Raw genomic sequence first — 13,463 nt, 5'->3', positions numbered from 1 at the left:
CAGATTATAGTTGGGGAAGGTGCAAAGCAAAAATCAAATTATATGAGTTTTGCACACTAGCAGTACACAGGGAACAATTGAACAATTTAAATAATCCATTACAATTACTCACTTATAAAAAAGAAAACAAGAACCAATTGACTAACCCTAAAAGATAAAAAAAAAATACTTTTGATAAATATAATAAACAAAATGCCTAGCAATAATACAACTGAGGATAAATTTATTATAAAACTACTGATTATAAAATTTCCTGAAACTTGTAAATTCTATTCAATAGAGTCCAAGAGAGAATTGGGCACCCTCAAAAGTAAAACCAATTTAGGTTCACCAATTATCCTAATCTGAGTATTCTTGGGATGTGGAATGATACTGGCTTAGGAAAACTCATATGATGACTGGGCAAATGAGTAAACTCCATGCAGGCAGGGCCCAGAGTGGAATTTTTATCCAGAACTTTGAAGGTGTGAGGTACCATTGCCAATACATACAACACTGTGTCTCTCAGCTTACATTTACTTAACCAATCAAATAAGATATTACTCAATTCTACAATGCCTTTTTTTTTTTTTTTTTGGAAAAAAAATCAAGACTTTTTTTTCCCTCTGTTTAGTTCAGCAAAAGAAGATGCCTTCAGACATGAATCTTCGTAGCATGATCTTATCAACACATCACATTTTTATTGAACTGCAATACAAGCAAAACAGAGGATTCTATACATATATTAAATACTGTCAATTACTGTGAAACAGTATTATTTATATTGAACACTTTTGTGTTAAAATCTTTGCTAGTTTTTGGGTAATACCATTGAAAATTATGACATTCATCATGTGTACTACAAAAAATAGTCCTAATCTTCACCTGCTATGATCAATGCAAGAAGGCATTTCAGTGCACTATAATATGTGGATTTTATGCCAAACTACATTCACCTGGTTCAAACATGCCAGGCATGTTATAATATGTATGTAATGAAAATGTTGAAAAATAATTTAGAGCGATATACTGTGTTCATTGTAGGCTACAAAAATGGGGGAAAAAAAAAAAGAAAAAAAAAAAAAGAGGGAAATCCAATCCTAGCCTTCTGTGCAGCAGTTGTGCAAATGCCAATCTAGTCCATCATTAAAAAATTTAGATGTACAGTGGGGCAAAAAAGTATTTAGTCAGCCACCAATTGTGCAAGTTCTCCCACTTAAAAAGATGAGAGAGGCCTGTAATTCTTCAAAAACCAGACAAATGTGATTTTTCTGGATTTTTTTTTTCTCATTTTGTCTCTCATAGTTGAGGTATACCTATGATGAAAATTACAGGCCTCTCTCACCTTTTTAAGTGGGAGAACTTGCACAATTGGTGGCTGACTAAATACTTTTTTGCCCCACTGTATGTCACTGTAAGACAATGAAAACTAGCAACTCGTTACAAATGTAACTTCTGACCAGGTTTCCAGTTTTTTTAAAATAGTATTATACATTATTTCATAACATTTTGGCCACTCTTGCACTTTGATAGCATTACTTGGAAGCATACACACACACATATTATATACAGTATATAACATGTGCTCTGTATAATATTTGCTTAAGTGGTTATCTGGAATTATCAAGGCATTCATAATAAAACAGGAAGTGAGAAGTTACTCATATAAAATTGTACTCTTGTAATCTATATGAAAATTAAGAAAAATCACTCCATAGGGAGCATGGTGGAACAGTGGTTAGGACTGCTGCCTTATAGAGAAAAGAAAGTGTGCTCGATTGCTAGACTTGCTAATGTTAGTATGGGGTTTGCACACATTCTCTCCATGTTTATGTAGCAATTCTCTAGGTACTCCAGTTGTTTCTCACATGTCAGGAGAATCTAGTTTTGCCCAGTGTGTTTGAGAGTATATCTACCACATTCAATCAAAGAGACAGATATAGCAATTAGGTGGGGATCCTACTTTGCACACAATGCAAGGAGAAGTTTCACATACCCACAACCATGCAATGGAAAATCTGGGCTCAGAAAATTGAGGTATACATAATTTCTATGTTTTATGTACCACCATGAAAAACTGGTATGCATTTTTTTCCTGATTTTCTTATTCTGACCAGCTTATACATTAGCTTAGCAGATACTTTAATAAAACTATGAAATTAATAAACTATTTAACAAAAATATAAAAATCACTTGAAATGTTAACTGTAATACTGTTACTATAGCATCACTGCATCTATATTACTAACCGAGAATGCTAAACCGGATGATGGACGCAGGCACATCCGGCCATGGGCCGTAGCTGCAAAAAGACGTACTGCGCAGGCGCAAAAAGAGTCCGCGAGAGTCGGCTGAGGAGCCGAGAAAGGCGGACAAAAGAGGGCGGACAAAAGAGGGCGAGAGAGGCGGATGAGGGTCCGCGAGAGGCGCAGGCACAAAAAGAGTCCGCGAGAGTCGGAGAAAGGCGGACAAAAGAGGGCGACAAAGGCGGATGAGGGGCCGCGAGTGGCGGACAAGACCACAGCAAAAAGGAGTGAGCACATACAAAAAGGAGTCACACAAGCACCGAAAAAAGGAAAAGGCACATAAAAAAGTACTCAACCGCGGGCAAAGCACAAAACACATTGCACACGAAACTAAACACAACAAAAAAAAAAGAACAGACGAGCGCACAACGGCAAGGCACGACCACCCCCCCCCCACCCCTACAGGCACGGGACGGGACGGGACACACACCAAGAGGGGGATTCAACAAGCCCATGGAAGACAATAAAAAAGAACACAAAACCACCCCCACAGACCCTACAAGCAAGGGACGGGACACACACAAAGAGGGGGATTCAAACAAGACACAGGAACACAAAAAGAAAGAAGACGCTCGCGCAACAACAATCCCCCCCACACATCCATAAGAAGTGACACCCAAAGCCACATATTCTAAAGTGAACGTCGACACCTTCACACTAGGCAGCATGGGTGTCGGCGTAGGTGTCAAGCCCATGGGACACAAAAAGAAAGAAGACGCTCGCGCAACAACAATCCTCAACCCCCCCCCCCCTCAATAACAAGTGACACCCAAAACCACATTTCTAAAGGAAACGTCCATATTAAACATACGTCATCTGAACACCTTCACACTAGGCAGCATAGGTGTATCTCCTTACAATAAAGCACTATTAACCGTTCAACTGCAGAAAAGGATACATATTAACAGTGAGTGCGATCCTCCTTATTTCGCAAAGCGGTGGCAAATCAATTAAAACTACAAAATAGCGCGTCACAAATAATGTACATGCAACAACGCGTCAGTCAAACGCCACAAGCAAAACATGCCCGTCGCGGACATCAACGCCAGACACCTGCTAAATGCTTACGCCAGTTGGCTGACAACGCCTTCAATAATGAGTCCACTATTGAGGAAAATTCATTGGGATTAATGAATGTCATTTGCAATCATTGTCATTCACTTAACTTCCCAGAAGAAACAACTGGCAATACAAATAATGAATTTACACGTAGTTGTCAAAAGGGTAAAATTAGACTGCCTCCTTTACATATAATCACCACGGACCCAGTGTCATTGAAACAAAACCGGAATAAAGCTAGGTCAGAAATTAAAGACAGAGTAGAAAGCAAAGTAAAACGTCATAAACAGGTTGAACAAGGGGGCCACGCACATGGACAGCAGGTTACAGATAATGAAGACCGGAATTCAAAAGCTTGAAAAACATGAGCTCAACTGACCAAAGATACAAACTGAAACGAGAAAAAATACGGGGTCCGCAGTAGTCCAAAATGCACCGCGTAATAGTACGGACGAAGCTCTGTATTACCAGTGGGGGACTCCAGAATGACACGGGCAAACGCTCCGTATTAAACGTGCGTCATCCGGACACGTAGCTGCCCAGCGGGCACGGGTTCAAAACGCCGGGGGTAGGCGAGCGAAGCGAGCAGGGGGCGGAGCCCCCTTGTAATGTTATATTGGAAGAGCAGCTAGTTCAGAGATAACATTTCACAATGCACCAAACATAAATTTTACAATTAAAATCCACATTTAAAATATCAAAATATTTAATGGGACTGACTACAAACCTTTACATCCAGTTTTCACTATGGATGAGATTCCAGAATTGCCATGCCTTGGACTTTTTCTTAATTGTCGTACAGGACTCTTCAGAGGGCTGATAACATCTGGAATTTGACGAATGGTTTGCAGGGTAATCAGCATAGAATCTTCATCAAACAAATGGATGTCTCCTGTTTTTTCAGGCAAAGATTCAGAACTAGAAAACTGAACAGCCAAAATATCAGTCCCAGATGAGTCAAAGTCCTCACTATCGCCAGAAACATCTACAGCAACTTCATTTTCAACAGTTTTCGCTACACTATTAGAAGACTTTTCATTCAATACCATTTGTTCATCCTTCTGTTCAGACACATCAGTTGTGCTCTGAAGAACCTCAATATGTGATTCTGTATTACAGCAGCTGGTAATTTCATTGCCATTATGATTTTCAAGGTCAATAAAACTGTTCTCAACCAAAGCCTTTTTGGTAAGCGAAACTGTACTGGAAACTGCTTCTATGGAAACATCGTTAACTTGTTGGTTTATGTTTACATCAGGTGGTACATTCTCTGTTCCACAATCTAATTTATTTTCAGAATCTTTGCCACCATCTGGAAATGAATCGGCCTGGATTTTCAAAGTCTCTAAGAGGTTTTCAGTTTCTAAATTCAGCTTTTCAGAATTTTCAGCAAACTCATTCAAAATTGGATCACAAAGACTATCATCTTTGTGATCTGGAAGAATGCTGCTTGTTGTTCTCTGATCTGTTATTTTGGCCTCTGGACCCAAGTAACTTGAACTAATATCTAAAATATTGGTATCATCTGGTTTTAAAACAGAGGTATTGCCTTCTGAACTTTGAGATTCAATCTGAATCACACTATTAACAGTTACATTTAACACATTTGAAGACTCACTGCAATTCTCTCCATCTACTGCCACTATACTTGTAGAATGCTCAGGATGTAAATGCATTTCAGTATTTGTTTTTGCAGGAACAACATCTTGGGCACCTACAGATGACGTGTTACTTATATTAACTGATGGGCTTTTTTTTGTTGAAGATTCATCTGCGCTACATGTCTCTAATGTTTCAGCCCTACTGATATGCAACATTTCCTGAAAGTCATCTTTATTTCCAGAACTTGGCAGACTACTCATGCTAGTTTGTTTTTCTACATTTTTTTTTGTAGAGAACCTCTCTGATTCTTCTTGTGAAACTTCAAGATCCGATGATAAACTTGTCTGAGCCTCATCAAGTACAATAAAGGTATTCTCCGAAAACGGCATGTTGCATGTTTCCTCTTCATATTCTGGTGCTTTCTGAACTGAAGTGTCCTTCTCCTTTACCTCCTCTTCAAATGGAACAACTGATTTTTTCACTGGGGAAAGTGTGAGGTTGAGCGTTTCCATAAAGCATAATTTTCTATTCCTGCTTTGTATTTTATCACCCACAATGTTGCAGCTGCTTATATTTGGTTCTTTTGAGCAATCAGTTGTCAGAGTGGTTTGTTTAAAGGATGATTTTAAATTTGATGAATCAGGTGAATCCTGTTTCCTAGAATGATCAGTCATTTGACTGGTTTGTTTACTTGGTGACTTGATACGAGAGTGCACATATTTCTTTTCTCCACTCTTTCTTGAGCCAGTTGGTGGAGATTTCTGTGACTTACCATGTATATCTTCATTTCTGTTGGCTTTGCTTTTTTCTTCTTCCTTTCTTCTCTTTGGGCTCTTTTCTTTCTCTACTTTGTTCCTTCTGCCTTCATCTTTCCTTCTCTCTTCTTTTCTGTGCTCACCTCTCATGCTGCTCTTTGATTTTGTACTTAAAGATGACCCAGAAGATTTGTCAAAGATTTGTGAGGAGCTTTTTGAATACTTTCTATCCTTGCTGTCCCTTTTGTCAGATCTTTCTTGATGTTGTCTGTGTTTTGGATAGTGCCTGCTACTCTTACCAAGATCTTCGTGATCTCTGAGATGACTTCTCAGGCTGTTCACTAGTTCACCGGTCCCATGAAACTCCTTTAAGTTTTCACTCTGAGGGAGATTCTTAGAGTAGATTGGGCTTTTACTTCTTTCTGACCTTCTTAGTGACAACAGTTCTCGATCACAGTGATTTTTTTTAACCTGGCCTTCCTTTTCGTTATCTTTTTTGGAGTCTTTATAGTCTTTACCAACTTTTTCTCTTTCATTTGTCCTATCATCTTTTCTAAGATCATCCCTTTCTGAACAAGGCATGTTCAAATTCTCTCCTGTAGAATGATACTTTTTGTCATTTGCCACATATGGTTTACTCCTACTTTGTTGTTGTATATCAGATCTTTCACTGGTTAAGAGGTTCTGATCTTTCACACTTGAATTTTCACTATCACATTGTGGTGAAGATCTGACAGTGCTTTCATTAGAGTTTGGTCTGAAAGCGGAGTCACATTGTGGAAGCCTTGTAGCTTCTGCAGAAAACTGGAAAACAATAGGTTTGTTCAAATTTAAAGGATGGGGAGGCCTAAATTCATTTGATTGGTCCGAGGAATTCATTTTCCTTGTGCAAGTTAACATCCTTTCCTGGGAGTTTCTTTGTTTTGCTATATCAGCCGATGGCCGTGGGTAAAAGTGATTATTGTTGCTCCTCAAAGCTCTGTAAACAAAAGGAGAATGTAAAACACAACTGAACATTAAAGAATATATGGTATGCTTTATTTAAAAAAATGTTTTAATTTACATGTACCATACTTTTAAATCACCGTGAAAGGTAAAAAGAAGAGTTTATGCTTGTTGAATGCAAAAATGTCTTAACAGATTACAGATTACACATGCTGCTAAGAGGACAAGAGTTATTAGCATGCAGTGCAGCTGAGGACAACTACAATTGCAAATATACATGCTCCACTTTTGTTTGCTCTTCAGCCTGCATTTGCTAATTGTATTAACTTAAAATGTGTCTGCCATTACATAATGTTGCCTTTTTTTTTTTTTTAAATATGCAGACCTCCAACTGGTCTAAAATTGGTTCTTGGGAAGGTACAAAATATTTTTTTATTTGTAACACAAATTGTTCTTTCATTGACCAACAGTTATAATGAAATTGTCCTATTATATTAGCAAAAAGGTTTGAACATAGGAATGGAGCGTTTAAGTTTTTTTTTTTTGTATAGTATGTTTGCACATCTGCTGTTGAGGGACACATTTTCCCATATTAAGGAGAGGGACAAACAAACAGTGGCTTACCTAAAATAAATATAAAAATCACAGGAAATACTTTGAAGTATTAACTCAGTCAAGTATTAATAATGAAAACACACTGTTGACATTGATATATGTGAGTGATAGATAGATAGATAGAGAGATAGATAGATACTTTATTAATCCCAAGGGGAAATTCGCATATATTGGCATTTTTATTAACATCCTGTACACATTTCATCAAATGTAGAATAAAATGTTACTAGAAATAAAAAATATAAGCAAGTGCACATTAAAGCAAAAATTATTTAAATAAATGTCTTTACAGCAAATGTATCCAGATGGTTTATTTTTCACCTATATTCCCACAAGAACAGTTATCTTGGACTTGTATGTATGGGTGTTATATCATACACTGCTGCTTTAAGCAAGTTCATGTGTTTAACTTCAACTAATCCTAAAAATTTACTTATTGATCATTGAAAAAACAAATGTACGATAACAGCATCAGAAGTATATGTGTAATTGAATTATTTGACTGTTTTTCTTTTCAGCCTTAAGATAATACTTATATAAGTGTTACAGGATTGCTTCTGCAATGACTGAAGATATTATGGGTCTTACGCTACAGTATGTCTTTTTTTTTTGACACTATAGCTAATTCTGGAAACTAAGGCTGAACCATATTATAACACTACTGTATATATGTACTGTATATTATTAGCATGGAAATAATATTTACATATTTCTCCTTGTGCAGATGAATGCTGACATAGCCCTTCACTAACTCGATAATATATCTGAAAATGGATTGATTCCATTTGATATGCATAAATTGCACAATTAACAAATTTCACAGGTAAATACAAGAATAATTTCACTCTTGGAAGATATACTTTAAGCAGTATAAACAGTAATTATAGAGGCTTAACTTGGCAAAAAAAAATTTGGAATATTTTTTGCAGTTACAACTTATCTTTCACCCATTCCTTGTTGAAATTTTGCTAAGTTCTGGTTCTGATATCAGTTAAAAGTGCCTGTCCTCAATGATAGTTTGTACCATTTTCCATAATGAATTATGCTAATTATGAACAGTAGTCCAAAAACAATCCTTCCACCGCTGTCTTGATAGAAAATCCTCAAAAACTGTCACTTTTGAGCTCTTAAGACGTAGGAAGTAAAAATTATATTTATTTCTAAAACACCTTTTGATTTGTTAAATCTGTTTTCACTATTTCAGAGTTATACCTTAAAAAGATAAGCCAAAATAGAAAAATGCATTCAGGTATTGTTGCAATTAATTTATTGACAAGACACTTAAATAAATTGAGCCCTTACTGATTCTGTACCCTTTTGTTATTCACATTAGATTCAAATAGCAAGCAGAATTGTAACCAAAGTCAAGCAAATCATCTTTACGTCTAATCTAATAAAATAGCTCAAGCTGTTATATATCTTTTTTCTCACCTTTGATTTAAACGGCTGATTTCTTCATCTTTACGAATAATTTCCATTCTTGCAGTTTTGATGACTGCAGATATGTTCTTTTTCAAATGCATATTCTCATTATGAAGGTTCATGTTCTACATAAAAATAAAAAACGTTTACTTTTGTAAACATGAAAAACGTTGATGTCTTCAATAAACAAGTCTATTCAACATCAGAAAAATATTTTATATCCCTGTGAAGAGAGGTGTAATGTGCAGACTCCAACTTATATAAATTCCCTCAATTTTTGTGAGGGGTGCAAAATATAGAACTTTGCCACTGTATACAGTATTCAGTTTGTCCTACACTACAATCATATGGAACTATTGAAAACATGTAAATACAATTTAAAACAGGTTAAAGTTGTAAAAAAAAAAAAAAAAAAAAACACATTATAAAAGCACAGATCTGTCCATTATAGTACAACTAATGAGAATGTCACACTCTTCTGTGGCAATTTAATTACACCTTGCTGCATCGTAAGTCACTTCCACATAGTCCCTAAAGTTACTGTGTCTGTTTTTAAGTGTTCTTTATCTCTTGAAACAGCCACCAGATGACAAATATCTTTATATAAAACTTCAGTATGATAAAAGCTTAGGATTATAGTAAGGATTCTTATCATTGGTGCTTTTATTTGAACAAAACATTCCATACAATCAAGTCGAACTTACAACAAATTACTTTATAGTCAAACTAGAAAGAAAGAAAAAAATCTGGATCAAAATCTAACAAAACAAAATTCAACATTTCACATCTGAGAGAAACAGAGGAAAGCCAACATCATGGACAGAAATTTTAAAAAACAACAACAAAGAAGGGAGAATGTGTTTTCCCCCCACCAATTATAAATGCTTACTCTAAAATTATATCAATTATACCTTACCATATTTTAAAAGGTTCTGAACAGATCCTCTAACGAGGATTTGATTGTTTCCAATCTCAAATAATATAGAACATCAGTTACCCACCGACTTACAAAAGGTGGGTTGGGATTCTTGAGCAAGATACGTCTACATGCTAGTAGTGTGGCATAGGCAATTACAGTCAATTTGTCCTTCTTCACTTTAAGCCTATCTGGGAGTACACTAAACACAGCATTAATGGGTTTGGAGCGATTGTAACACCAAGGCTATCTGATAGACATTCAAATATTTTTACCCAGAATAATATTAATTTGGGACACATCCAAAACATGTTTTTATATATTGTTGACATGTTGTCAGAGTCTTCAAGACTGATCAGTATTTCTTCTGGAATAGAAATGGGTGGGAGGTGTGGAAAACGGGGTAGGTTCCATTTAGCAAAATTTCTACTTTGAAAGTAGGGGAAAAACTGTGTTGCTGGGAAGTTAAATCATTGGTATTTTTAAGTACTATTAAGTAGCTCATTCCTAAGAGTCATTTTTTTTTTTAATTGCCTTATTTCACAATTATGATTGCATTATTTTGCAAATGTATTAATTCCTTGCGGCTGGTAATATTGTTTGTGCAGGAGTCTTTCCAATTCTATGAACATAGAGTATACAAGAAAAGATCCATGTAAAAAGAATCTGTTTACAGTTAATATTTTGATTTAAAACTTTTTCTCAGGTTTTTCAGAGTTTAAACAAGCTCCTTGCTCTGAATGAGCATGGGGGCATAACCAGGTTTTCTTTGCTTGGGCAACCACTGCCTTCAGTGTGCATTTGCATGGAGGCTCCTAGGACCGAACTTTCCTGTTTTAATTTTGCCCTGGTCTGCATGCTGAAGATGTAGGGTGTTTTGTAGTAATGCAGGCATATGTAGAGAGACAGGTTGTCTGGTAAGATGGTATTAATCCAGAGCCAGAAGACTGGCAAAATCAAAATCACATTAGTCAAACACATCAAATATGGGTACAAAGAAAATCCAACACACTTAAAGACAGTTCCTACTTTTGTCCATCTCAGAATCAGGGATCAAAACATGTGTAAAGAAAAAAAAAAAATGTGGCCCTATATTTTCCAGTATACTAGCAGCATTGGGTGCAAAGCAGACAACACATTTGTGGATCACAGGCCTACCACAGAGCACAACTACACTCAGTCAGACTAGACAAAAATTATGCTTGCTAATCAAAACACTTTTCTGATTTAATGTGTTAGTTTTCCCACAGAGTGATTTCAACAGGGGTAAACAGCTCCCTGCAGAATCATCTATCAATGCTTTTTATAAGCTTCAGAGAAATGCCTAATTAAAACAAATAAACCTTACACATAAGCTTTCATTTTTATCTTAGCTTGCCAAAAGACTAAAGTTTTTCACCCTTCAATAATACGAAAAATGTAACCTTACTGTGGCATGACAAATGTGTGGAAGAAAAGATCACCAATGAAAGCGTGTGGTGACAAATGTGCTGAGAAAAAATACACACAGCTATCAAACCCCGACCTTGAGGTTAACTTTATTTACTGGGAAGATTTTTTTAATAAAAAATATAAATAAAAATGTGGTAAAGTAAAATTTAGAGTGTGAGGAGAAACACTATACACAAATAAAGAGTAACTATAAAACTATAAAATAAAATGGTAAATGTACTACACAATTATTTACACCACATTATGTGCAAATTACTTGCAACAAGTCTAAAACCAGCATGCCTGCATACAAGTATGTTTGAATCAGTAGTCACTGGCAGCAATTAAGCTGGATATAGCTTGACTTGAATGCTGGAATGGGCAATATAACAGAATTTGCAAACACCATTACAATAGATTTTAGTATGAAACTTTTTTTTTTTTTTTAGTCTGGAGTTTTGTTTTTTCTGTCCCCCCGGCCATCGGACCTTACTCTTTTTCTACATTAACTAATGTTGTCTTATTTTAATTTCTTATTTTGTCTTTTATTTTTATTTCCTTTTCTTCATTATGTAAAGCACTTTGAGCTACTTTTTTGTATGAAAATGTGCTATATAAATAAATGTTGTTGTTGTTGTTTATAAACAAAGAGCACATGTATTAATGAATAATTGTGTAAACAGACTTGCCTCTTCATCTGTTGTAATGCTTGCTAATGCTCTGCTACTAAAATTAATTTGAAGAAAAATTGCTCCCAATCTACCAGATCAATTATCCATACCTATTTGGTGATCTCGCTCTCTACAGGGTAGGAATCCAAAACCTCTTCCAAATCAGTAAGCTTGTCATCACAAGGCACAAAACGTGAAGCTAATAACTTTTAAACATGCAATGGAAACATTACATTATTTTAGGTGTCAACTGAATTAAATAACTGCTCTTTTAACCACAGTGATTGTCCAAACAAACAAAAAAAATTGAGGATTACAACAGAACACATATACAAACAGCAGAGATGCAGCCCTTAAATAACCAATTGTCAATATCAATTGTGAACAACCAATGTATATACATCCAGCCTTTATATCAGGCCTATTTTGCTAATGTTAACTGCATAGTTTCTGTAACTGGCAATGAATAAATTCTTTATATTTACTATAAAAAGAATTAATCTCTTTGTACCATTTTAAAATTGCTTTCCACAACAAATGTTTAGCTACATCAAGTATTTCTACTCACTTAAAGTTGCTATACTGGCTGCATATGAAGGGAAAATGTATAATATTCTAATCAATTTCACAGTAGGTTTGATTTACTTTTGAGAACTCTGATCTTGCCCTTTGCCATATCACTTGAATATTCATAATGCAAATTATGCCAATTAAAAAACACATACAATCTGGAACAACCCCCGTTATTGGTAACTTAAAAAATATATGCAAGTTGGTGGGATGTCTTCATTCCTAGTGAATACTCTCCACATAACCTCTGTAATGATAAGAATCTATTTATAATGAATATGAAAAAAATGCATTTCACTACTTCTGCTCTTTTCACCACAACAAAAACTAACCTGTGACTGAACATCTTGCAGCTTATTGAGGAGCTCCTTAACTTGCAAATGCATGCACTCCAGTTTTGTCTTCAGCTGTATGTGTGTGAGAGAGAGAGAGAGAGAGAGAGAAAAAATGACTAGTGTCAAAAATTTGTTTCCTAAAATGTATTTCTCCATCTATAAAATAAACACATAATTAATGTTTGTGGTTTAACATTGTATATTTATATTTTCTAAAACAAACAAGGCAAAACCTAATTTAATGCCTATAAAAAGATTATATAAGGGCTGGGGAATCAATTAAAACAAATTACATAAATATATGTAATTAATCGCGATTAATTGCATCTAACATTAAAACATGTAATTATAAAAATACAAAAATCATGAAGCAAATACACACTGAACCACAAATTTAATGAATAATCAACAAAAAGAATTAAAAAAAGATAATGGCATAGGTTAAACTTAAACAATGACCTTAAACCTGAGCTTTTAAGAAAATACTACTTGAGCAAGTACAACCTGAATTTGAATACCTTCCTAAAAGGCAAGTTGAAAAGAAGGCAATAAGAAAATGAGGCCAATGTATTACAGTAATTCTCAAATTGGCATATCATATGAGACACAGGCGTGTCAAAGTAAAAAAACAATCAAAATGACAGTTGACTTTCAATGCACTACTAAAGACAGGCTTAATTGAAAGAATACGCAACTCTTAAATGGGCATACATTAAAACTTGTGTTAAAACACTGCAAATACTATCCTCAATTATTCATCACCATCAATGATTGAAATTTACTCTCTACACAAATGCTGTGTCTACTAACATCAATCTCCAAGCTGCTTTTTTTGCCGACCTCTGTCCCAGACATTT

General features: G+C 35.3%; 1 protein-coding gene across 2 annotated transcripts in view; it reads right to left on the bottom strand.

Moving 5' to 3' along the window:
* The window catches only part of casp8ap2 (caspase 8 associated protein 2), a 43,419-nt gene that overhangs the window by 13,694 nt on the left and 16,262 nt on the right, over nucleotides 1-13,463 (bottom strand). For both annotated transcript variants that reach the window (XM_028791084.2, XM_028791083.2), the window contains 3 exons: nucleotides 12,604-12,678; nucleotides 8,693-8,808; nucleotides 4,072-6,680 (listed from right to left, as the gene is read on the bottom strand). In XM_028791084.2, coding sequence (XP_028646917.1) covers nucleotides 4,072-6,680; nucleotides 8,693-8,808; nucleotides 12,604-12,678 — 2,800 coding nt within the window. The remainder of the gene's footprint in view (nucleotides 1-4,071; nucleotides 6,681-8,692; nucleotides 8,809-12,603; nucleotides 12,679-13,463) is intronic.

Source organism: Erpetoichthys calabaricus, chromosome 3 (assembly GCF_900747795.2).
Source record: "Erpetoichthys calabaricus chromosome 3, fErpCal1.3, whole genome shotgun sequence".
Lineage (NCBI taxonomy): Eukaryota > Metazoa > Chordata > Cladistia > Polypteriformes > Polypteridae > Erpetoichthys > Erpetoichthys calabaricus.
This window is presented reverse-complemented; position numbering and strand designations above follow the sequence as displayed.